At 60.0% G+C, this 24,660-nt stretch overlaps 9 protein-coding genes across 9 annotated transcripts; 3 read left to right on the top strand and 6 right to left on the bottom strand.

Moving 5' to 3' along the window:
• Nucleotides 1-170: 170 nt before the first annotated feature.
• BKCO1_14000160 (methyltransferase domain-containing protein) lies at nucleotides 171-1,777 on the top strand (the record flags this gene model as incomplete). The annotated part of the gene is made up of 4 exons (XM_020271074.1): nucleotides 171-698; nucleotides 1,051-1,440; nucleotides 1,515-1,681; nucleotides 1,741-1,777. The coding sequence occupies 4 exons, from the start codon at nucleotides 171-173 to the stop codon at nucleotides 1,775-1,777; spliced, it is 1,122 nt and encodes a 373-aa protein (XP_020132165.1).
• A 1,607-nt stretch (nucleotides 1,778-3,384) lies between these two features.
• Nucleotides 3,385-4,587, top strand: BKCO1_14000159 (uncharacterized protein; the record flags this gene model as incomplete). The annotated part of the gene is made up of 1 exon (XM_020271072.1): nucleotides 3,385-4,587. The coding sequence occupies one exon, from the start codon at nucleotides 3,385-3,387 to the stop codon at nucleotides 4,585-4,587; it is 1,203 nt and encodes a 400-aa protein (XP_020132218.1).
• A 1,003-nt stretch (nucleotides 4,588-5,590) lies between these two features.
• On the bottom strand, nucleotides 5,591-7,015 carry BKCO1_14000158 (glycosyl hydrolase family 76; the record flags this gene model as incomplete). Its single annotated transcript, XM_020271071.1, has 1 exon — nucleotides 5,591-7,015. The coding sequence occupies one exon, from the start codon at nucleotides 7,013-7,015 to the stop codon at nucleotides 5,591-5,593; it is 1,425 nt and encodes a 474-aa protein (XP_020132226.1).
• A 1,617-nt stretch (nucleotides 7,016-8,632) lies between these two features.
• BKCO1_14000157 (hydrolase) lies at nucleotides 8,633-9,526 on the bottom strand (the record flags this gene model as incomplete). The annotated part of the gene is made up of 1 exon (XM_020271070.1): nucleotides 8,633-9,526. One exon carries the CDS (start codon nucleotides 9,524-9,526, stop codon nucleotides 8,633-8,635), a length of 894 nt encoding a protein of 297 aa, XP_020132221.1.
• Nucleotides 9,527-10,119: 593 nt separating this feature from the next.
• On the bottom strand, nucleotides 10,120-10,725 carry BKCO1_14000156 (uncharacterized protein; the record flags this gene model as incomplete). Its single annotated transcript, XM_020271069.1, has 1 exon — nucleotides 10,120-10,725. The coding sequence occupies one exon, from the start codon at nucleotides 10,723-10,725 to the stop codon at nucleotides 10,120-10,122; it is 606 nt and encodes a 201-aa protein (XP_020132227.1).
• Nucleotides 10,726-11,628: 903 nt separating this feature from the next.
• BKCO1_14000155 (het domain protein) lies at nucleotides 11,629-14,046 on the bottom strand (the record flags this gene model as incomplete). The annotated part of the gene is made up of 1 exon (XM_020271068.1): nucleotides 11,629-14,046. The coding sequence occupies one exon, from the start codon at nucleotides 14,044-14,046 to the stop codon at nucleotides 11,629-11,631; it is 2,418 nt and encodes an 805-aa protein (XP_020132219.1).
• A 2,280-nt stretch (nucleotides 14,047-16,326) lies between these two features.
• Nucleotides 16,327-18,511, bottom strand: BKCO1_14000154 (acetolactate synthase; the record flags this gene model as incomplete). Its single annotated transcript, XM_020271067.1, has 3 exons — nucleotides 16,327-18,066; nucleotides 18,281-18,400; nucleotides 18,464-18,511. The coding sequence occupies 3 exons, from the start codon at nucleotides 18,509-18,511 to the stop codon at nucleotides 16,327-16,329; spliced, it is 1,908 nt and encodes a 635-aa protein (XP_020132220.1).
• A 587-nt stretch (nucleotides 18,512-19,098) lies between these two features.
• Nucleotides 19,099-20,595, bottom strand: BKCO1_14000153 (uncharacterized protein; the record flags this gene model as incomplete). The annotated part of the gene is made up of 4 exons (XM_020271066.1): nucleotides 19,099-20,037; nucleotides 20,094-20,167; nucleotides 20,226-20,262; nucleotides 20,320-20,595. The coding sequence occupies 4 exons, from the start codon at nucleotides 20,593-20,595 to the stop codon at nucleotides 19,099-19,101; spliced, it is 1,326 nt and encodes a 441-aa protein (XP_020132224.1).
• Nucleotides 20,596-21,666: 1,071 nt separating this feature from the next.
• BKCO1_14000152 (vitamin h) lies at nucleotides 21,667-23,539 on the top strand (the record flags this gene model as incomplete). Its single annotated transcript, XM_020271065.1, has 6 exons — nucleotides 21,667-21,839; nucleotides 21,919-22,097; nucleotides 22,190-22,386; nucleotides 22,441-22,499; nucleotides 22,560-22,772; nucleotides 22,900-23,539. The coding sequence occupies 6 exons, from the start codon at nucleotides 21,667-21,669 to the stop codon at nucleotides 23,537-23,539; spliced, it is 1,461 nt and encodes a 486-aa protein (XP_020132225.1).
• Between the last annotated feature and the right edge of the window lie 1,121 nt (nucleotides 23,540-24,660).

Raw genomic sequence — 24,660 nt, 5'->3', positions numbered from 1 at the left:
GGCAGGTGAGGCAGGTGTGACAGGCTCGCCCCTGGGGCGGCGCGAAGATGGGGGCTCAGATGGGGGCTCGCGTGGCGGCATCGGCAGAGTCGCATCCCCACACCCTTGTGCGTGCCAGGGCCCCGCCGATGCGGCACAGCTGCCAGCCTGCCACGCGCAACAGGTAAATAATGTGGGCTCCGGATGGTCGCGCATCCCTGATGATTCCCGCTTCAAACTCTCCGCCCGACTCAGGCGCCGCGCATCCGTCCGCGCCACCCACCATGTGCACTGCAGAAGCCCAGCCCGCGACTGGGCCTGACGTCCCGGTCGACCCTGCGTACGAAAATAACGACGACGCTGACTCGGCCCTGGGCGACACCACCTCGGTCGACGACCAGCTGTCGACCTTCTCCGCCTCGCTCACCTCGTCCGTCGTCAACTATCCCTTCCAGAACGGCCGCCGCTACCACGCCTACAAGGATGGCTCGTACATCCTGCCCAACGACGAGCCCGAGCAGGACCGCCTCGACCTCGCCCACGCCATGACGACCAAGCTGACCGCCAACCGCCTGCACCTCACCCCGCTGCCCGACCACTTTAGCGGCCGCGTGCTGGACATTGGCTGCGGCACCGGCATCTGGTCCATCTGCATGGGCGACCAGTTCCCCGACGCCGAGATCCTGGGAAACGACTTGAGCCCCGTGCAACCATCGTGGGTATGTGCCCTCTCTCTGTCTCCCTCTCCCTGCCTAGTCGGAGGCCGGCGGCGGTTGCGATCGTGGAAGAGGAGCGCAAGCGGCCGAGATCGCAGAGGAGGTCGTCGGATTGAGCATTCAGCGCGCCGCATCGTGTGCAGCCGCTGTGGTGTCGCATCGCCGTGTAGTGGCCTCCTCTGCTCTCCGCGACAAAAGCTTGTGCTCCTGCTTTCCTACGCGTAGCACACCACCCTCCGATGAGCTACCCGCTTCTCCCTCTTTCGTCAGTACCAGAAGGCCAATCAATGTGGTGAGAAAAAATAATGATGAAGAACGCAATGCTCATTCCCACTCCCTACCTTCTCCTTCACAGGTCCCGCCCAACGTCAAGTTCGAAATCGACGACATCGAGAATGAATGGTCGTACAGCCAGCGCTTCGACTTCATCTTCTCGCGCTACCTCGCCGGCGCCATCGGAGACTGGCAGCGCCTCGTGCGCCGCGCCTACGCCAACCTCGCTCCAGGCGGCTGGGTCGAGTTCCAGGACTATGACTCGGTCTACTACTCAGACGACGGCACCCTGACCGACGAGCACGACATGAAGAAGTGGCTAGACACGCTGCGGCTGGCCTGCCTGGACGCGAAGAGGGCCTGCGACCCGGGCCCGAGGCTGGAGGGCTATGTGAAGGAGGCGGGGTTCGTGAACGTGCATCATGAGGTGTTCAAGGTACCGGTTGGCGGATGGCCCAAGGACAAGAGTCTGGTAGGTGCACGGCGGCGGCGGGCGAGCGAGAGGAAACGAAGGCGCTGCTGACACGTACGGGGGGTGGTTTGCAGAAGCAGTGCGGCCTGATGAACTTGATCCAGTCGCTCGAAGGCCTCGAGGCCTTCTCGTACCGCATCTTCACCGACATGCTAAAGTGGGAAGTCGACGAGGTGAACATCTTCCTGGCCAAGGTGCGGAACGATCTGAAGAACAAGAACATACACGCCTACTACAACTAGTACGCAACCCGAGATCCCCCGTCCTTGGCTCCCGAGGCACAAGCTAACAACAACCCAGCCACGTCGTCTATGCGCAGCGGCCTGAGGGGTCGTAGAGCGCGGAAGGGCGGCAGCGAAGCCGAATGTGAATGCTTACATGATTAGAGGAAGGTTAATGTAGGTGCTTCCTGCAAAGCACGTAAGCAGCTTCATCAAGCCCAAACAGGTGTGGACGATTAGCTTTAATGCCCGACCGACCGCCTCGGCCAGCTTCTTTGACGCCGGTCTTTTTGTTTTGGCGAGCAGCACATAGTCACAGGTTTTACGGTCCAAGGCTGGCCGCGACCCGCAGCAGGCGCTTGGGGCGGAACATGCCCGGTGGTGGCTCCGGAAAGGGGCACGCGCATGGCGGTAGTCGCCGCGGCTAATCGATCAGGTCTCCACAACACCAGCCCGTCACTTGTGATTGCTTTTGTGTGTTTACGAGCGAGGCGCGCGTCCGACCGTCCCATGCGCACATTTGCGCCCTGCAAGGGGCTGACGTTGCGGGAACGAGTTCCGTACTCCGACGGGTGGCAGCTAGCGGACTACCACAATTCTAAATAGGCCTCTGCAGGCGCTAACGGCACGTCGCAAAAGCTGATAGGCGTTGGTTGCATATGGTGCCATGGCTGACGACAAGCTGAGGCGGCAGGCCACCTTGACGTACCCTCCAATATGTCCCCCGGCCCGAGCTTGTCGCGATCCCCGCCACGTCCAGATCCCGCTGATCTGTCTGCTGATTTTCTTCATAGCACAGTGGAGCATTGTCCCGAGCGCCCTATCAGCCGCGCAGGCCGCCGCCCGCCGCGCCTCGGGACGAGCTTGGAAGGATCCGGCATCCGATACGCGGCGGTCCAACCTCCACTGTAACTACTGCCAAGACAGGAAATTGAGACACTAGGTATTGTCTATGCAGCGCACTGCCTCGATGCCCGGGCGGTGTGCCACTGCTGATTCTGGCCAACAGTCTGCTAAAAAGCGGCAGATCAGGACAAGTCCTCGGCCAAGGTTGCTGCGAAAAACCATGGTCCTGCAGGCACTGCCATCCCACCTACGAACAGGCTCGACGATGGCGGCGAGCCGATTGACCCATGCGGTGTACCTGACTCGACCACCCGGCGGGGAACGGGGAACGCCCAAACAGGGAACCCAAGGCGGAAGGATGCGACATCCAGCCGGACGTTGTCGCGCCACAGCTGAAGATGCTCTAGCCCGCAATAATGCAACCACGCCAGAAAAAACCATATAACGACCGGCCGGGATCTGCCTGGCTGTCGGCCTCTTCTCTGCCTCCCAGCCCAGCGGTCCATTTTGGGGCTCGCAACTGTGTGGCCGCTCGATGCCGCCCGTTCGACCTGATCCTTTCCCTCCTGAACTCCGGTGGTCGTCATCCCTGCTCACCATCATTCCCGCGCATTGGCCCTGAGTTCTCTCGCTCTGCTCGGGGGGCCGTATGATTTCGCCTCCGCCCTGACTCAACTAGCCGCCTTTTCCCCCAACGGCCACCAACGGCCACCAGCCGACGGGAGGTAACGCCATCATCCGTCCGCAGTTCCCTCGTGTTCGTTTGACCCGATTTTCCTCGAGCCGCACCGCACCGTACCACGCCCACGGCTCGACGACGCCATCGATTCTTTGCTTTTCCTCCTGCACCGTCACAACACCCACCAAGACGCGCGCCATGGCGAGCGACGGCGTCACCGGCGCCGCCAATGTCAGCATGCCGATCCTCATGACCATGGCCGGCTTCCTCGCCATCTCCTTCTACAACGTCGTCGAGCTCTTCGTCATCATCTTCACCACCTTCAAGCAGCGCCACGGCCTGTACTTCTGGTCCTTCATCGTCGCCACCGCCGGCATCGCCCCGCACGCCCTGGGCTTCGTGCTCAAGTTCTTCGGTGTGGTGCCCGACTCGCTCTGGTGGCTGCCCGTCGCGCTCGTCGCCGTCGGCTTCCCGGCCATGGTGACGGGCCAGTCGGCGGTGCTGTACTCGCGGCTGCACCTGGTCATGCACGACGAGCGCAAGCTGCGCTGCGTGCTGGCGCTGGTGGTGTTCGACGGCGTGGTCATGAGCGCGCCGCTGATCGCCCTCGCCTTCGGCGCCAACTCGCCGCACCCGGCGCCCTTCCTGCGCGCCTTCACCGCGTGGGACAAGGTGCAGATCGCCGTCTTCGCCGCGCAGGAGATTGCCATCTCGGTGCTGTACATACACGCGACGGCGCAGCTGCTGCGGCCCCAGGAGGCCGGCCCGGACTCGGCCAGCGGCCGCGCGCTGCGCCGCATCCTCGTCCACCTCGTCGTCGTCAACGCCGTCGTGCTCGCCTTCGACGTCACCCTGCTCGGCGTCCAGTACTCGAACCAGTACGAGATCCAGACGACGTACAAGGGCGCCGTCTACAGCATCAAGCTGAAGCTCGAGTTCTCCGTCCTGAACAACCTCATCGGCGTCATCAAGGACAAGGACCTGTCGTTTGGCGGCAGGGGGAGCTCCAGCCTGGCCGCCCCGTCGAGGAATCGGTTCGACACGTTTACGTTCAACAATCGGAGGAGCAGGGGGTCGTCGGCCGAGGAAGGGGTTTTTTCGCGGATCGGGGATGGGGATGGGGCAAAGGGGGGTGGTGGACGCGGCGTGACGAGGGATAGTTTGGTGATTGAAAGCGTCAAGTATGTGGGGGATGATGCTACGTCGGAGCGGTTGAGGACGGGGAGCACGGCGACGGCGGCGACGGCGGCGACGGGGAGGCTTGGTGGTGGAGGTAATGGCACCAGCATTGGGATTGCGTTCCAGCCGACGCAGCCGCTGAGGTCGCCCGAGGCGGAGGTGGAGCTGGTCACGTTGGAGTCGGGGCGCATTGTGCCGAGGAGTTCGATACCAATATCATGACTGTTTTTGTTTCTTGCTTATTTTCTATGTAAATACAGATACCACGATCGAGGGACACGAATAATGAAGGAATACCTAGACCAAGAGCGTGCAATGATCTGATCAAGTGCTTCCATCCACGGCTCGCCCCGAGCCATATTGTGGAACGTTGCGGGTGGCTGTCTCCCGCTTCCCCGACGGCTATTCCGTAAAAGGGTAGATTCCTCCAGCCGGAGGCTGAGCTGTCCGTGCCATCCAGGAGCGGACGGTTCACGCGCGTCTGGCCAGATGCTGAATCGGAAACACCTACAGCCTTGCCCGCAGGCCAATCATGGTCGGAGGAATTGTCAGGCGGACATTCTGATGGCCAGGTGTCTTTAGAAACCTGGATTTCTGTGCCGTTCACACGTCGTCTTGGAATATATATAATTTGAATTCTACATGCCGCATGCGCCTTCCTTTTTGGCACGAGCACATCGGGGTTGGCCGCGTATATTCTAGCCATTGTCCTTGATTGCGCAAACGTCATTCCGAGCATGAAACATGACTTCCTGCTTATTCAAGCCAGGAGCCAAAAGCTTGGCTGTATGCTCTCGTGTTGTTTGAAATGATCGTCCCGAAATTTGTCAGTGACGTTAGATGCCGAAAATAGCAATGGCGGCATGGTTGATTCGAGTTCACCGCCCACGAGTCTTCTCTTGTGGCTCATCCCCCTACGAAAGATTGTACATCGATCTCGTGCTTATGTATGTCGAAGTCTTGTCTTTTTTCTATCAAAGATTCCTTGCCAATGCGCCTTCTACACATGCTCACATGCGTCTCGAAAACCCACCAGTGGCGTCCCAGGCCTGCCAGGCAGTAGCGAGGCCATCAGGAGCGTAAAAAAGAGAACGCCGAGAGAGAACGCCGCCCCCCCTATAAACCGAAAACCAAACAGGGTACCACCGAATCAACCAAGGAAGCCCCTTCCAGCATCATCAAGCCCTCCTCCTCCTCCTCCTCTCCCATCCTTCCGCCGGCCCCCTCACACTATCGCATACCCCACCCCCAACGTCGCCGCACACAACAAAATGGTCAAGATCGCCGCCCCCGCCCTATCCCCCGCGGTAACCACCTCAGTATACACCGCAGGCAGCCCCCCCTTCCCCCCCACCACCCCCGCCCCGCCATCCTCCTTCGTCTTGCTCGTGGCGCCCCCATCCACCAGCGACGCCGGCGCCGCCAGCCCCGCGCCCACCTCCGGCACCATCATCACGCCCGCCACCGCCTGCAGCGCCGCCATCTGCTCGCACATGCCGCTGGTGCCGTCGTACGCGGATTGATCCCAACGCCTACCGCACGCGTCCGGCGCATTGCGCGGACCTTCGCCGCCACCGGAGCACTGCCGCGCGGCGCCCAGCGCCGTGGGCCGCAGCAGCGCGAAGATGCGGTCGGCGGTCGCGGGGACCAGCTGCGCGGTGAGGGACATCCAGCGGGCGAGGTAGGCCTTGAAGGACTGCTGGTCGATGTCGCATCCGCCCGAGGGCTCGCACGTGGTCTCGGCCATGACGGGGCCTGGGACGTTGCTGCTCGGGACGAAGAACTGGGCCTCGATGGTGGCGAGGAGCTTGTCGGCGCGGGCGGCCCAGAGCGGGTCGCCGGTGTGGTTGTGGAGGTAGGCGGCGCCGGCGAGGTAGACGCCGTAGATGTAGGTCCACTGCGTGGGGTCGGTGCGGGAGCAGCCCGGGCTGGCGGTGGTGGCGCCGTCGGAGAGGACGATGGCGGTGGAAGTCTCGCGCTGGAAGAGGACGGAGGCGGACCAGTCCCAGACCTTGGCGGCCCAGGCGGTGTATTTCGCGTCGCCGGTGTAGCGCGCGAGGCGGGCGGCGAGCTGGAAGAGGCCGCCGTTGGAGATTGTGTTTTTGTAGTCGTAGCCCTTGTTCCAGGTGAAGATCTGCCAGCGCAGGCCGCCGCCGCACGACGTCTCGTCCCACCGGCTGGTCTGCAGCTCGAAGACGTTTTGCACCTGCGCCACCCACGACGCCTGCCCGCTGGACGGGTCCGGGAAGCGGGTTTCGGCGGCCGACATGGCGGCGAGCGCCCAGAAGAGCTGGTCGTCGTTGCCTTCGGACTTGGTTTGGTTCTGCGGCATGAAGTCCCACGTGTCGCCCGCTTGGTGGAGGATGGCTTGCTTGGTCACGTCCACGTACGTCTCGTCGCCCGTCAGGTAGGCGTAGTCCACCATGGTCATGAACATGGCCCCGGCGTGCCACCAGTAGTATGGATCCGGCAGGTTTCCTGGAACGTCGCCGGTGTTGTTCCCCGTGTACCAGCTCATCATCCCGAAGGCAATGTTGGACGAGGCATCGCGTATGGATTGGGCCTGGGTGATGTCGAGCTGCAGCGCCTGGGTCGCGTGGCTGGACAGGAGTATCGCTGCTCCCAGAGTGACGGACAGTGGAGGGAACATATTGGCGGAACCGCGTGCTCAGGCTCAGCATAACCCGCACGGGATCCCCGCCTTAAGCTTAAGCTTGATTACGCCTCCGTCTTCGACTCTTGGCGCCGAGTGCCTTTTTTTGTCACAGCTGTGAGCCCTAGCTTCACTAGTGGGCTTATACGAGGCAGCCGGCTGGCTGCCTGGCGCAGGAAGAGGGTCATCTCACCGAATTGTGGGGCTGCGAGGCAGACATATATCATGTCTGGCGGCCCCCACCGAATCTTGCATCGATAGATACGACTCCTGAATAATACCTACGTACGCCAAGGAAAATAGCCTTTCTAGCGCTGGGAGATCAGCAACCCAAGAAGCCACAGCCCCCAGGGGAAACCCGATCAATTGCTTTTTTATCCCTTTACCTTCTCGGAGACGCCTCCCTTCCCACTGCGACACGAGTACTATAAACTGCGGCAGAACATGGACATGGTTCCAAGTAGCTCTCCACGGTTTTGCAACATTGCAGATCCTCGTACTTAACCCTGTTCCCGGCATCTAAGCCTCTCGCCTAATTTTAGCAACACTTACATGACCCGCACAGCCCTATCGTGCTGTATACAAACGTCTGAAACACTAGCTTGCGGTGGCGATCGGCGTTGATGCAAGGGTCGTCGTGCCTTGCCGCCTTGCGGAGCTGGTTTTCGATCGTTGCAGATTTGGTTATCTTAGCTATGGGATTGAGGGGGATTGGGACAACTACCTACTTTTTTTTTTTTTTGGTATTGGCGAGGGCAGGTTCCTCGGCGTGGATGTCTATATGTATAGGTGACGCTGGAGGCAGGTTAGCCGCGGGCGCTATCGCCGGGAATGAGTCGATTGAGCCACACACCAATCATTCAAGCTTTGGCCAAGATTGTTACCGGTTGCAGCTGTGAGGCGTTGGCTATGCACCTTATTTCTACCTACGATGAAGACGGGTTTTACAAACAATTGACCTTGAAGGGGCAAGGAAAAAAAAAAAAGAGTTGGCTAATGCCGCCTTATGCCTGATGATATACTTACCTGTCAATATTGTTTCTCCTAACTCTCCGAGGTGTAGTTCCTTCATGCAGCCAACCATCGTGCATAGTGTTTGAGTAAAGATGGGGTGGCGGTGTAATCGTGGCAGGCCACGTTCCCATCAATAACGCGGGTTGCATGTGCATCAGCCTCGCCTGACGCCATCGCCCTTTCCTCTGCGCACTTACTCCTCCTATGACTTCTCACTCGGTCTAAATTTTCTGGATTTTTAAAACATAAATGAGCCCTTTTCTTCAGAAAACTTGTCAGTGAGGATGAAGCGGAGTCTTTCTTATGACTTCCAGTGTCTTCCTGGAGATCGAGACGTGCGATCGAGCTCGAGCCTCTCCCTGGCCAGCCGGTGGATGACGAAAAGGAAAAGTGGTTGTCTTGTTAAGAAGATGGGCTGTAGACTCAATTTGTTAACAACATTCTGAATATCTTGGTGAGAACGAGCTGCAGACATGTGAAAAGGCATTGCACGGATTCGTGGTACTTCTCACAATCACTCTCTTAGTAAATGACCATGCACAAAGCCTCATGCTGCTCAATGTATTCGTCGACATGGTCGAGCGCCATCACACACAGCCATCACTTACGCCCCGGCAACCCCTCCACAAACTCGGCAATCATCCTCCCGAGCACCTCCGGCTTCTCCAACGGCACCAAATGCCCACACCCCTCCACCACCTCATTCCTCCACCCCCTCTCCACCCCCAACTCCCCCACGATCCCCCTCTCGAAATCCCCATCCCCCCGGACCACCAACACCGGCAACCCCTCCTCGATCCCCCCCTCCAACCCCCCAAAGTCCTCCTCCGCCGCATACTCCACCCACGCCCTCGTCGCCGCCTCGCCCCCCCTCATCGAATCCCTTACGCACCGCTCCCGCACCTCTTCCTGCAACCCCCCCGCCGTCAACACGTCATCCAGCACCGCCCGCACCGCCTCCGCGCTCGCATACGCCCCCCGCTGCCTCTCCTTCTCCTCCCGCGGCAGCCGCAGCCCGCCCCGCAGCGGCGCCGGCGCCACCAGCACCATCCCCCGCAGGCCCCGCGGCCGCGGCCGCGCCGTCGCCGCGTAGTGCATCGCCACCTTGGCCCCCATGCTGTGCCCGACGAGGACGAAGCCGGCGTTGTTGTTGTTCTCGTCGTTCTCGTCGTCATCAAAGCCTGCGGCCCGCACGACGCACGCGAGATCGCCCGACATGTGCGCGGTGCCGTAGGCGGACGGGTCGGCCGGGCCGGTCGACGGCGCCCACCCGCGCGCGTGGTACGCGACGCTGTGGGTGGTGCTCGGGGGGAGGGGCCCGGCGGCGGTGTCGAGGAGGGGCGACCAGGTGGTGGGGGAGCCGCCCCAGTAGTGGAGGAGGATGAGGGAGGGGGTGGTGGGGTGGGCGGTGTTGCGGGTGGTGAGGTGGAGGGTTGTGCTGCCGTCGGGGGTGGTGGTGATGGTGGAGGTGGTTATGGTGGGAGGAGTAGGCATTGAGGTGGGTGAGTGGTGGGTTGTTGTTGTTGTTGTTGTTGTTGTTTTTCTCTCTTTCTTTTCTTTCTTCTTGGAGATTTGTGATTGATTGCGGGCTGTTTGCGGATATGTGTGGCGTCGGGAGTACTTGAGATAATCTTATAGGGCTGCAGAAGAGCATTATATTCCGCGATTCATAATCAGAAGCACACCTGCAAGTTATTTGTCATGAATATGGGCAGGATGTGGCGCTAGGCTGGGCAGGGTCAAGTGCTTACGAGGAACTCGGCTGAGGTCATGGTTTCTCGCTCTGTATATGCTGAGCTACTTGAATTCCAAATTCAAATGGCCATCTTCCCCCATCGAAATTGTTGTGACTTCAGATCAAGGCAGCATCCTGAAGCCAATCTCAATCTCGGCTGATTTGATATTGTCTCTCCAATCAGGTGTCTACAACACGTTAACCTCGCAACGGCTGAGAAGTACCAAGATGGAAAACTTACGAGAGCTCCTCCCCACAGTACAACTCGATCGCCGAGTGCCAAGAGGTCTAGGAATCCTTCACCTTTGCCCGTCGGAAGCCGATCATGTTTCACAGTCTTTTGCCCGACACCCTACCGGACTGTGTACTTTCTTGGATCCGAAGACGTCGTTATGTTGCTGTGGACCTTCCAGAAAATGTTGTCAGCATCCCCCTTGAACTTCCAGCCCAACCGTTGGAACTCCTCTATGGCATCTATAGGGGAAACAAGTGTCTCGAGGCTTGGGACTTCCTCGAGAGGCTCCGTGGACGCTTGCATGTCTGGGATACGCTGCAAAATGCTCGCTTCGAACCACGTAGGGCTGTTGTTGTAAGTCTCGTCTTCATCGACGACGTGATGGCTGGCTTGCACCCGAAACTCGATATGAGTAATGGCGAAGTCATTCGAACCTTCATTCGGGCACTGGATTGGCGGAGTTGAAAGATAAAGCCCCGGATCGCCCCGGAGGCTTGCTTCACTGGGCCCGTCTTCATTGACCGGCTGAGTCATGCTGCGATGCCGGCCATGGATGATGCGTGGATGGTATTTGGCCAGGTCGAGAATGGCAAAGTTTAATTCGTGCGGGATTCTAGGATGGATCTCGTTTCGCAGGATGCTCAACACGGCGTAAACGTCCGCCGGGGTGGGGTTGTGGTCCGGTAGACTCGGCTGGCGAGTGACGGTGCTTTGGGAAGCCATTTTCGAATATCTCGAGGTATGCTCGAAACTCGAAGCAGAGGTAAAGTGGCAGTAGTCGCCTGGCTGTCTTGTTGGCAACGGCTTGTTCGGTGATATGGAAAAGTCTGATCCGCCCCCACAGCCGCATGTGCTGGTCCAGACATGTGGGGCTCTGGTGCCTAACAGGTGGCCTATGCATAGATACCCCGCTTTGTTTTCGAATTAGCAAGTCAATCCTCTTCACATTGGTGATATTACCATGGTGAAACATGTTTGAGCTGTCAAATGCTCGCTCACCACGGATCGGACTTTGGATGTATATCAAAAGTGGGGCCCCGTCCCTGGACCGGGAGCTTCGACGCTTTAGGAAAGGCCAAGTCTGGGGTGTCGGCGGCCTCAATTTTGGTTGGTCGGCAAGCATACCTTCTTCATTTCGCTTCTGGTCCGCATGTTTAAAAACATGTCTTACTCTCTGCTTCATCATCTTCTAACAGGGGAAACGAATAGGCCTGTGATGACGATAAAGTTAAAGTGACAGTGAAGACTCTATGCCTCAAAAGGGTTAGTCCTTTGACTCATGCCCCACATTCTGATAGCCTGGGAGCATGGCCCCTCCGTAATACTTTTAGCGGAAAAGCCATTGCTGCCGAAATATTACATTGGATGCTTCTTAAGAACATAGCCTACGTTTTCTGTTCTTTACCGTCATTCTTCCTATTGCCATGCAGAGCTGATGAAATGAAGATGGCTCTGGATTGTTGGAGGGAGCTCAGTCTATAGTTATGTATCTATAGACGGCAACTACAATGAGTGCACATAATGTCGAAAGAGATAATTGAAACCGCCCTACTATATAGTTGCTGCAATACAGCTCGCCGAGACGGTTTTCTGAGAACATGATTTTGAAAGTGGAAAGAAAATTGCTCAATCAATACACCAAGCCTGCGGTTCTTTCTGCAACGTCCCCGTCACCTCAGCGTAGATGTCATTGCTCCAGGGATCCTCAAAGCAGGCTTCTGCTTCCTCATCGCTCGACCCGTCACTCTCCCAATCCACAGCAACGTCTCTGCTGGTGATGAATCCAGCATCTCCCCGACGCGCATACGCCACCTCGTCCTCCTCTTTCCATACAAAAACCATGCAACAATACTTGCCACCCCGCCCGATCTCCCGATCCTCAACCACCAACGCAATTCGCATAAACTCTCCATCCGGAACAGTCCAAGCCTGCTCGAACTGTTCCGCCCCACCTCTCAGCAGCGGCGCCTGCTTAATCAACGAATACACCGCCCCACTCCCTTTCTCCCTCAGCCTCAAAACCCCCCGTCTCAGCGGGCACACCAGCCCGTCCAAGTCAAAACCATGCGCCACCGTCCGCAGCCCCTCCGCCGTCACCCGGGCCGTCCCCTCGGTCCCCAAAACCACGCCGTTCCCGGCATTGGGGACGCCCAAGAACGACCGCGGCGCCCACCGCCACCCGGCCTCGCCCATGGTCGCCTCCCGCAGGAACAGCACCTCCCGCGGCACGACCGGCAGCGACGCCCACAGCGCCTTCATGCGGTCGCGCCGCGGCGCCCGCGTGATGGCCCGCATGTCCGCCTCCAGCAAGCTGCCCAAGCACAGCGCCTCGTCCTCCCTCACGCTCGTCGCCCGCCGCGCCACCGCGACCGAGGCGTGCCGCAGCGAGAAGCGCCGCGGCGTCGTGTCGACGACGACGGGCTGCCCCGCCTGCAGCTCGCCCATGTCGACGTCCCCCCTCACCAGCCCGACCATGTACCCCCAATCCACCGCGTCCACCCGCCCCAGCCCCCACGCATCCGCCTCGCCGCCTAGATCCCCCGCCTCCCCGTCGACATCATCATCAAACCCCCACACCACCCCATCCCCGAACAGCACGTCCAGCGGCCCGCGCCCCAGTGCGCCTTCCTGCAGCGTCCACAGCCGACTCGTCCAGTTGGACAGCGCCGTCAGGTACAGCTTGTCCATGACGGGCAGCAGTGCCTCGGCGGAGTCGTCGTCGCCCGCGGGACCGGCAGCGGCGCTGGTGCTGGTACCGATACTGGCAGTACTGGTGCTGGTCGCCTGCAGGTCGGCGGCGAGGACGAGGACGCGGGCGGACAGCGCGTAGGTCTGGCGCATGCGCTGGATGGCGAGGAGGCGGGCGTCGCGGGCGTCAGGGCCGCCGACGGGGCAGAGGAGGGTGTCGAGCCAGAACCAGTGTTGCTGTTGTTGCTGCGGACGTGGCGGCGGGGGTTCATGTTGGCTGCCGGATGTCGTCGATGCGACGACGGCGGCGATGCGGCGGAGTTGGCAGCGCGGGAGGGCGTTGGCGGATGGGTTGCCGAGGCCGTCGGACCAGATGTGGGAGAGGGCGGTGTAGCGGGGAGGAGGAGGACTTGTCGTCGTGGTGGTGGAGGAGAGGGCGAGGGTGTCGGTGGAGGGGTCGAAGGCGACGAGGGGGATGCGGCCGGCGCGGAGGATGGCGCACACGGCGTCGGTGGAGGGCGAGAGCCAGGGGCACGAGCAGCCGGGGCGGACGTGCTTGGTGGCGTAGGTGCCGCTTTCGACTTGCAGGGCGAGGCATTGCAGCTGGGTGCAGGAGTCGTGGCGGGGGGCGTCGGGCGGCCGCCCCATGCGGAGGCGCGAGCAGAAGTAGTACGTCTCGAAGGAGCAGCGCTCGGCGATGCCGACTTGGCGTGGGCACCACCCGGATTGGACCATCTCCACGCCGAGGATGTCCATGTCGTTGTTGACGTCTTTGGCGTTGGCGAGACGGCCCTCGTCGAACTTCACGCATGGCAGTGTCCAAGGCGCCTGGGGGAACTCGTCGGGATACAGCAGGCTTGCTACGTGGGTCAGGAACCGCGATGTAGCGACCAGAGAGAGTTGGAGATAGGGATCCAGGAACTCGTCCTGCTCGTCCGTGACGGCGTGGTAGATGCTGTACGTCTTCTTCAGGCATTGTTTGAGCCTGGCTCCCTGGAGGGCCAGTCTTTTCTCGGCTCGCTCTCTTTCCAGCCACGCCCGAGCCATTGGCAACAGTTCTCTTGTATGAACATACACGATGCCAGAGCTGCTGTCCGTCTCGATGAAAGCCGAAAAGTCGGCGAGTTCCCCGAAGAACTCGTGCAGCAGCCCGAAAAACAGCCATTGTTGAAGGAAGGCCGACGCTTCGTCTACGTCGTGCGAATCGCTGAGATCCAGCCATGTGTCACCGTCGTCGATCCAGCCCATGCGTTCCGGATAAGTGAGAAAATCGCCCCCATCATACTCTTGGCGGCAGTAGTAGCGGACTTTTGGTGCGGGACGCGCAGGGTGTTTTGGCACGAGTAAATGGTCCATGGCGAGAAACGGATGTCACTTCGCCACAGTTCGACGTCGTGGTAGCACGCGCGCGTGCTGTCGTGAGGCGATGAAGCAGCAGCGAGCGATGGAAAAGTGAGGTCGGGTGGAAGCAAGCAGTCAGCAGCCAACGAAGATGCAAATCAAACGTGGGGGCCATCCGCCATGTCACGTGCCATAAGTCGTCGCATCAGTAGAGTGACGGCATCGAAGTATGAAGACCTGCTTCAGTACCGTCATTTCGTTGGTTTCTATCATGACATGCAGCCTACACTTCTCCCCATAGGGTGCTTCCTTTGCAAACGGCTTGCACGTACCCTTTCCCCTGGAAGCTCAAAACACTTCTGGCATCACGAGCATTGCGCCTCCCCGGGAGTTCCCAGGTCCCAGTATCTGCAAAAGCCACCGGGATTCTTGCACTGTTGATGTTAGCATGACTAGGAGATTTTGTTGCGAGAGACTCACGCGACGAGTGTCAGCGCAGGGAGCACCAGAGAGTCCTTCGGAATGCTCGGACATGTAGTATCGGCATTGGCCTTTGCCCGAGGGGAATGGAATCGAGCATGTCTGCCAAGCACGGTCAGTGAAGCCATAACAATCCACCCTGTGAATACCTACCCCGTCGAAAAAGGATTGTGCTTCCGTCGCTGGCGCCAAGCCAGTCAAACAGACAAAGATGGTGCAGAGCAGAACACGCATGTCGATGGGCTTCGTGCGGAACGACGGGCGTGGGATAAGTTATGAAGGTATAGATGATGAGAACGATCTGCTATATAAATTCACAGCGGAGAAGAAGCGGAAGACGGCAATCGTCCGAACACCAGAGAATGGATAGTCGAGAATTTGGCAGAATCAAGGTTCACAGTAGTACCAGCGTGCGATGCAACCACAAATAAAACGGGAAAATAGCTGAATCATCCCTGCTCGAATGATTTTGGAATGCGACAGAGACGTTCAAAGAAGGTCAAGCGCAAGCGCTTAACCGGGATGGAGAGTTTGCTGATGATAGAGTGACATGATATGGGGCTTCTCTCGTCAGGCCGAGGAGGACAAACGGGCTAGTGTTACACTTATGCCTTGGTCTGACCAAGGGAACTTTCCCATGCCGTCCGTGCTGCGACGTAGCACATCTCTTGGCTATATCGGCTTTCCCGTACACATAGTATTGTCCTGGTTATCTCATTGACTCCACACGTCAGCCAAGCTTTTGTCAACCCGACTGCCACACCTTAACCCGGCTCGATCAAGCCACTTCAGTCTTTGACCGTCACTGTTTGGATACGGCGGCCGGAAAGCCGAAGGATGTAGACGGTACAAAAGCGCCACCACAACCTCTCGATGTGACGGCTTGTTTCTGCAACATCGTGGCACTCCAGAGCCATCATACGCAGGAAAACTCGGAAATATTAATGGGTCCGCCTTGCAGCAGATGCCCCGAGCCTGGCCAAACCGCCTTCCCCAATAAACCATCATCGAAAAATGAGGCTCATCGTCTTCATGGCCGCCTTGTGTGGCTCCTCAAGAATTGCTGCTGCTCAGGTCCAGCCATGCTACAACAAGTGAGAGCCCCTCTGCTTCATCAAAAGCCCGGAGCGCTGACACACTGGCCAACAGCGCGGATCCACGCCACTTCATCGGTAACTACTGCAAATGTTCTCAGGGTAAGTCGGGTGTGGCAGCAACGGTTCTGCTAACTGTAAGATGACTGAAAGAGCCAGACTGGTGTTGGTTCCACGGAGATGGCGGAAGTTGCGACCCCGTTGGTGCTCGGATTGATCCTTGCCCGAGACCGGCAGGAAATTGGGACGATTGAGGGGAGGCCATTCTGATTCATCAGCCTTTCGGTTCTTGGTTGTTTGGAAGAGGCTGGCAAAGTGGGGTTTGACTGTATGGTACTAGGCGCAGTATTAATAAGATAGCTGTTGGTTTGATCGCAGGAGGTCATGGATGCTTCATTGGATCTACTGCTGCATGGCGTTTATTTACCCAATGAAGAACAGCAACATCCGCGAAGACTGGCAATGATGATAGATATCGTGATATCATGGTGTTGATCATGATAAATAGCACTATCGAACAATAGAGCATTCGGAAACTGCACCAGTTGGAGCGTTGAGCATGTTGAAAACGCGTCTACATCCTCACGCTCTCTTGACAGGTGACGAAGAATGCAATGATGCAATTTAACATGAAAAGCATTCTTATAGCATTGGAAAATCATGACTGTAGCGATTACAAATGAACTGGTAGCTACTGTTTCCACGTGCCGTTCGGGAAACATTAAACAATTACGGCTTCCAAAACGGCTCCCACTCTTTGCTCCTCCACGACTTTGACCAGCTTGGAAATAACCCCCTTCAGATCATCAACCTTGTCTACCCTTTCCGTGACCAAATTTCCTCCGGCGGCAGCCTTTGCAATACCCAAATAATCAGGTCCGTTGCCCCGCAAATCGATGCCCAGATCGCGATCCGACGTCTTCGCCGCCAACCCATCCGGATGCACATCGTTGATGCAGGACCTCGTGGCCTTCCACCCGCCGTTGTTGACGATGACGGTCAAAAACGGCGTCTGATGCTGGTGCTGAGCCCAGTAGACGGCCGACGGGGCGCCGAAGACGAACGCACCATCACCGGTAATGCTGCAGATGAACCTCCCCTTGCCATCGCGACCGCCCTCCCTCCGATTCACACAGGGCCTCTCCCTCTTCGTATCGTACAGCTCCGTCGCGATCTTGATCCCCACCGCCGCGCCCCCGCTCCACCCCAACCCGCTGCCCCCCTTCGTGAAATTCGTCCCCGGCACCTCCAACCCCAACTGCTCGCTCAAGGTGACCTGATTCGTCACGACATCACTCACCCAGATGGCATCCTCGGGCACGCCCTCCCTCAACGCCCTGAACAAAAACGCCGCCGACAACCGGCCGTCCGCCCTCGGCGCCGCCATCTCCCTCAGCACCGCCTCGGCCTCCTCGTGCCGCCGCCCCAACTCCTCCCACCTCGCGGCAAACTCCTCCTTCCGCGCCTCGACCACCGCCCGCGCCTCCTCCTCCCGCTCCACCCAGTCGCACACCTGCTCCAGCACCGCCCCCACATCCGCCTGCCACGTCGTCCCCTCCTCGTCGTCGCCCTCCCCAAACAAGCCAAAACCCCCCGGATCCACCATCCCCGCCTTCTCCGCATCGCAATCCACCCGCCACACCCTCTTCCTCCTCCTCCCCTCCAGCAATCCCATCCCCTTCCCAGGCACAAACGGCACATCCACATCCGCCAAAACCACCACATCCGCCTCCGCCATCGCCCCCCTCGCCCCGCCCTTGCCCGTCGCCCTGCCGCGCACGCACGCCCGATGCGTCGCCGGAAACGACATCTCGCGAAACTCTGCGTCGCAGACGCGCAGGCCGGGGATCGAGTCGGCCAGGCGCACGAGGGCGGCGACGGCGGCGGCGCTGCGGCCGAGGTAGCCGGTGATGACGAGGGGTGCTCGGGCGGTGAGGAGGGCGAGGGAAAGGGCGCGGAGGGGGGTGGGGGGGAGGGCGCCGGCGAGGGTGGAGGAGGGGGGGGAGGGCGTCATGGATGAGGGGGTGGAGGAATTAGAGGGGGTGGATGAGGAGTGTTTTGGACGCGGCGCCGGCGCAGGCATGGCGAGCACCTCGCGGGTGGCGGTGAGGTAGACGGGGCCGGGGCTGGCGGCGACGGCGCGGGCGAGGGCGCGGCGGACGAGCCGCGCCGCGTGGGCGGCGTGCTTGAGCTCGGCGGCGAGGCGCGCGTAGGGCGCGACGAGCGCGTGCTGGTGCGGCACGTCCTGGTACCACTGCACGTGCTCGGTGCGCGACCCCGGCAGCTCGCCGCGGTGCGTGAAGGGGGCCTGCCCGGCGAAGACGAGGACGGGGGCGCGCCCCGACGACGCGTTGTGCAGGCCTTGGCCGAGGGCGGCGGTGCCGACGTCGACGTGGACGAGGACGCATTGCGGGCGCTTGGTGAGGCGGGCGAAGCCGTCGGCGGCGGAGAGGGCGACGAACTGCGGGTCCGTGGGTTAGCTGAGGGGGCCGGGCCGCGTACGTGCTTGTGTCGGGATGGTTGTCTGCGCTAGATTGGGGCGGTGCGGGAAAGGTGGTCGGAAAGGGAAAGCGGAGGGAGGGGGAGAAAGGGCGCAGTGAAATGAGAGAGGAGGGATTGTGGGCGGAGATGCGAGGTCCGTGGTGGATGGATAAAGTGGAATCCTCGTAGCTTGCCTCGTGTAGAAAAATCAGGAGCTGCGGCCAAGCTTTGCCCTCTTCTTGCCGTCGTCGATACGCCTCGATGATGCTGGGATGGTCGGAGCCGAGCACGGCAAAAAGGTAGTCGACGCCAGACTAGGTCGGGGAGCAGTGTAAGCGAGGGGACCATCTTGTCCGTCTTGAGATTGGCCCTCTTACCTGTGCCAGGCTCTCGAGGAAGACATCGGCCACGGTGTAGGACTGCATGGTTGATTGTGATGCTTGTCTGGTGTCAACACCCGAGTCACTTGATGGACGGTGGAGGTCAAGTGGCGGCGCCGTGGTGGAAAAGTGCGAGAGACGGGGCGGAACTCCGAGCAGCTGCATGGCCGTATGCGGTTACGTGATATACCCTGTCGACGACAGCGGCTTTTATGGCGTCTCAGTTTCCCGTTCGGCCAAGGCAAGCTTCGGGGCCGGGTGGGGCAGGACGGGAGCCAAGGTGAGCCAAGGTGGGGGATGGGCGGCTCGCCGGGTCGGGGTGCGGCACAGCACGGCAAGGAATCTTGGCCTGCCATGCCGGCATAAAGCTCGCGTGGAGCCCTCACGGCTTGCCGATGCGGCACGGAGCTGCAACAACTAACGGAAGGTACTTTGAAGATGCATGCCGTCCCCAGGAAGGACACACCAAGTCAATTTAGCCATGGCCGACGGTAGCCTCATCCGGTTAACCGTCAGTGCGCCGTTGCCGGGTAAGGCTGATCACATCATCCGCTAACTAACAACTACTGATCTTCTCGAGTCTACCTGCAACAGAACCGAAATATACGCCAACCAACCACAACCACCACCTCTCAATCCACCCCCACCGCGCTGGTTGCCGAGCTCTGCACCGACACGCATGTCTGCACCTGTATCTCCCCCCTGCCCACCACCGGCCCGATGATGCGCTCCTCGCTCGAACTCTCGCCATAGCGGTTCTTCCCCGTCGTCGTCGTCGTCGCCGTCGCGTCCACCTTGCTGCGGCCCCTGATCGGGACCAGGCCCGGCAGCTCGTGCACGCCGGCCCCCGCGCTCTTGGCCGTGCCCCCGGCGCCGCCGCCGCCGTGACAGAAGGAGAGATGGCCCAGCCTGTGTGCCGCCGAGGCCCTGCGCCCGCCGCCGCCGCTGCCACTACCCGTCTGATAGTAGCGGTTCTTGTCCGACGACCCGGCCACGCCCGCCGTCGACGCCAGCATCGGGATGACGTGGGACAGCAGCCAGCGCAGGCTGGGCAGACAGGTGCAGATCAGCCCCACGGCCGCCTCGATGCCGGACCACAGGAAGGCGGGGGCCGAGTCCCACGTCGTGTCCTTGGTCGCGCGGGTGCTCGCCACGAGCGCCTTCATGCGGATGGCGCTGCAGACGCAGACGAAGAGGCCGAGGGCGAAGAGCACGCACAGGCCCAGCTTCTTCGCCGCCGACATCTGCAGCCGCTGGATGAAGGGGATGGGCAGCAGCGCCACCCACACGTCCGTCAGCGTGTTGAACGCCGCCCACGACCAGCGGAACGCCGAGTTGTTGATGCAGCGGCACCCGCCGGGGAGCGTCTTGTTCCAGTTGCACGCCAGCGGCAGGCATTCGAGCAGCGTGGCCGTGATGAAGGAGAAGGAGCCGACGACGACGAAGGCGATGGACCAGAGGCAGATGAGCCGGAACGAGTGGATCTGGAAGACGCGCAGGTAGAGGAGGAGGAAGGCGAGCTTGTTGAAGAGGATGACGCATTTGTAGAAGATTTGGAAGAGGAAGAAGTACTGGGTGCAAGGGCGCGTCAGTAGGGCGCGCGAGGAGGAGTCGAGGCACGGCGGACCTTGAGTGCGAGGCGCAAGTTGCCTCCTGCTGCTGCGATGTCCGTTTTGTGCAGGCCGAAGCCCGCTCGCACGGCTGGTGTCATGTCAGTGTTTTGCTTTTCCTCCCTCCGCCCGCGCGAAGCTGGACCGACCTTCGCAGCCGAGCACGGTGATGACGATCAAGCAACACTGGAGCGGCGTCAGAAAGTGTGTTTTTGGACGGGCCGTCGCACGACAAGCACGCACGTTGGATAGCGCCACCATGGCGTCCTCCAGGCCCAGCCATCCCCTCCGCTTGTACACGGCGCCCATGCGCGTGCACACGATGCAAGTCGCCAGCGTGCCCAGCGAGATGGACACGCCGGTGATGGCGCTGCCTTGCCCGTCCCAGGATTCCATGAGGGGCGGGGTTCGAGAAGGGTGAGATCCAGGTGGAGCCAGATCAGAGCCCTTTGCGCTTCGCTTTGCAGCATTAAGACGGCCGAGGGCCCACGCGAGCGCTTCTGCCGTGCAACTGGGCATTGCCGCTTTGGGAGGTTGGTGTTTCACCGCACACCGGCCCCGACGGATGATGATAAATTGCTTTTCCACAAGCGCGGCCGAGCCGATCGGTCGCTGGGAAGAGGCGCCATGTTCCCAAGCGCGTGGCCGGTGTGGTAGGCGATTACGGCAGCTTACGCCGCGGGGACCCGCCGTGGTGGAAATGATGGAAGTGGTGTTCGGGAAAAATCAAGCCTGTCTGCGTCGCGGCGGAAGGAACCGTGCTCGCACACGCTCCCTCGGCACACGGTGGCTAGGCCCGCTTTGTAAGGTGCGACTGGATGCTTAACCGTGACTGGCAGTCTTGTCGCTGTGCTTGTTTGCCGAGTCCAGGGCCTGCTGGGCCTGCCGTGCCGCACAAGCGTCTCCCCGCCGTTTCTTGGCCAGCATCGCCCCAGCACCCTGGTCTCGCTCTTCACTCGCGGACTCACGCCTGCCCAGCTCCAGCGCACACTTCTCGCGTCAGACATGTCGGCCAGCGAAGTGTTTTCCGTCGCCGACCGCAAGCTCCAAGACACGCGGCATGCCGGTTGATGGTCAGCCTCCTCGCAGCCTGGACGTCGATCAGCCAGGAAAGAAGCCAGGCTTATGGTCGTGGCTGGCCAGTGGCCGCAGAGAGAGGTCCATTTTCTCCGACGGACCGCCACCTCCGCACACGCGCAATTGGCCGCGTGGGTGGAAGGCGTATGCAGCTCGGAACATCCTTCTCTCCACCTCACAGTCATGCAGCCCGGTGATGATAGGACCGTTGCCTCATCTATCTCTGTCCCCTTCCCTGCACCGGTAGCGCCCCTTACCTCTCCTCCTCGTTTTGGCGCTGACGAGCCCCGCCCGCGACACGGCGAATCGACGCCTAGCCCTGGTACAGAGCCACCGACTCTGCAACTTACGGGTCACCCTGCAGCATGCCCAGGAATGTCCCGCCCGCCTACAGGTTACTTCTGCTGGCCCATGCCCCGCCGCTCACCCGTCGAGTGCTTTCCCCTCACAGCTTTCCCTCCTGCTCTCCCTCAGCTACCCTGTGAGCACGCACCATAAGCGACACAAACCACAATGAGCGTCAAGGCTCCCGAAGTCACGGCCTCGGGCGCCTCCACGCCGCGCGACTCTGAGCGTCAATCCGCCGAGCCCTTCGATCCCAGCATCGAGCGACGCATCTTGCGTAAGCTGGACTTCCAGGTTGTGCCACTGCTGTGCATCCTGTTCCTAATCTCCTTCATCGACCGGTGCGTACGTTTTTTGTTTTTCAGCTCTGTTCATTCCCCGTGCAACCGCAGCATGGTTAACTGACGTGAACCCCTGCAGCTCCAACGTCGCCAACGCCAAGATCCAGGGCATGGAGGAAGACCTGAACCTGCACGGCAACCAGTACAACATCGCCGTCTGGATCTTCACCCTGGCCTACGTCATCTTCGGCGTGCCCGCGAACCTGGTCTTCAAGAAGTTCGGCCCGAAGACGCTCAGCCTCATGATGTTGTTCTGGGGTAAGCTTTCTACCATCTCGCCCTGTGTCGCCTGCATTGTTTGATCTTCGCACTGTGGCTTACTTACCCGTGTCTCGGTCCGCCTGCTGCAGGTATCACCGTTATCGGCCAGGGCGTCACAAGATCTGCAGGAGGCCTGATTGCGTGCAGGTTCCTCGAGGGCATCATGGAGGCCGGCTTCGTCCCAGGCTGCGCCTACTTGATCGGCAGCTACTACAAAAAGGACGAGTTTCTGAAACGCTACACCTGGTTCTTCAGCGCCGCCATTGCGGCCGGTGCCTTCAATGGCGTATGTGTGCCCCTTCTCCAATGTGTCGGAGAGCTCGCCCACTGACGCGTACAGCTTCTCGCGACCCTGATCTCGAAGATGGACGGTGTGGGCAACTATGAAGGATGGCGGTGGTGAGTCAATTCTGTTGCGAGAAACTCCCGAACGAGAGTGCGTACTGACCGATGTTCCAGGATCTTCATCATCGAGGGCCTCATCACCGTCGTCTTCAGCTTCTGCTCCATCTTCTGGATCGTCCCCTTCCCCGAGAAATCCACCATGTTCACGCCCGAGGAGAAGGCGGTGCTACTGACCCGCATCGTCGAAGACGGCGGCCTCGTCCGTCATGACAAGCTGAACCCGAGGCGTTTCATAAAGTACATGCTGGACTGGAAAATCTGGCTCTGGTACGTCTTTCCTTCCCTCCCTCCTCAACCCCCACCCTTCCCCCTTCCCCCTCCCAACTACCACCAACACCACTCCTCCGATACATGAACGCCGTGTCCCCACCCTAACCACCACCACCATCATCAGCGTGCTATCCTACCTCGGCGCCGAAGAAAACGCCGCCTCGGTCGTCTCCTTCCAGCCCTCCATCCTCAAAGGGCTGGGCTACACGTCGACGCAAGCGCAGATCCACAGCATCCCCATCTACGCCGCCTCCTTCGCCTTCTCCCTGACGTGCGCCTACCTCTCGGAGCGCCTCGGCCAGCGCTACCTCTTCGGCATCCTCGGGTCGCTGACGTCGCTCGCCGGGCTGGCCGTCGAGCTCGCGCAGCCGCGCGACGCCAACATCCGGTACATGGGCATGTTCTTCGTCACGGCCGGCCCGTACCTGACGATGCCCATCACCGTCGTGTGGTGCGCCATCAACGTCGGCAAGGGGTACAAGCGCACCGTCGCCTTCGCCTGCGTCATCGCCCTCGGCAACTGCGGCGCCTTCGTCGCGAGCAACGTCTTCATCACCGCAGAGGCCCCGCAGTACCGCACCGGCTTCGCCACCAACATGGCCTTCATCACGCTCAGCGTGGTCAGCCAGAGCGCGTTGTATGTGGGGTTGAGGGTGGAGAATGCGCGCAGGGAGAGGACGAGGAGGGGCTTGCCAGAGGTCTTGGATGAGAAGGCGTATGAGGATGCGGGGGAGGGACATCCGGATTTTAGGTATCAGTTGTAGAAGGAGGGGAGGGAGGGGTGCTTTTTTGCTCGGTCGTAGGTAATGGTGGGGATTGCGATGGGCTTTGCGCGCGGCTTCTGATGATGAACACTGTTCGTTTTTGCAACCATAATCAAGAAGCATGAGTGTTCAACGCTTAGAGGCTGTTACCTGATGCTGCCTCCAGCGGTTCTGGCTCCTGATGGCAGCATGGAGTTCGACACGCTTCCACTCTGCCCCATATCGCTTGGGCCAAAGGCCGATGTTCGGGGTTTATATTCAGCATTCCCAGCGTCACTTGAAGCCAGACGTCCAAGTCGTTTTTCAAATCTGAGCCAACAACTAGGCATCTCCTCAAGTCTCTCTTGGAATGAATCGGCGCAAGTCGAAACATGCCCGTCGCCCATGTCCGCAATCGCCGCCATCATCTCCGTGAACACGCACCCCATTGGAAAGACTTCGGGCACCCAAGCCTCTGACTTCCTGAAATACCACTTGGGTAGCAGCGTAAAAGCCGTGGGCATTGCGTCTGGGAGGAAGTTTCGGCCGCATCGGGAGACAGATGAGCGCGCGGGATGCTAAATTCGGAAAGATACACTCCGTAACGCATTGGCTCGCTACCGGTGCATTGCTAAAAATTTCGGATGAGAATGTCCGCTGGCTTGACGTCTATGGGTTTGGCGAATCGGCTGTGGAGGAAAAGCCGGCGTGTTGGACAAGGCACGGGAAAGGGAAAAAAGGTACGGGTTCCGTGTTGCAGCGTTTGTTTCGTCGTCCGGCATGGGTTCCAGAAAAGCTCGGAGGTCGTGATCCGCGGCTGGATATGGAGGAATGTGCAGGTGCCTCCAGTTTTGTGATGATGTATGTTCCAATCAATCAGAGGATGTGCGCATGGGGGGTGTCCCTGTAAATGCGCGACTTCTTTGACTGCATCTTCTCACTTGTCCCGGGAACACTAGCGGACCTTCTTTTCCGCCAGACAGATGCGTCCATAGAGATCGCCCTCCACCAGGTCATAGTTGCCGTATTCAAGGACCTTTTCGCGTCATAAAAGGATTTGACTAATTTCGTCGATACCAAACTCTGCGTGCTGTCCTCTTCGTGACCAATTTTGCTCCTCGTGCTGATCGGGTAACAGATTA

Source organism: Diplodia corticola, assembly GCF_001883845.1.
Source record: "Diplodia corticola strain CBS 112549 chromosome Unknown scaffold14, whole genome shotgun sequence".
Lineage (NCBI taxonomy): Eukaryota > Fungi > Ascomycota > Dothideomycetes > Botryosphaeriales > Botryosphaeriaceae > Diplodia > Diplodia corticola.
This window is presented reverse-complemented; position numbering and strand designations above follow the sequence as displayed.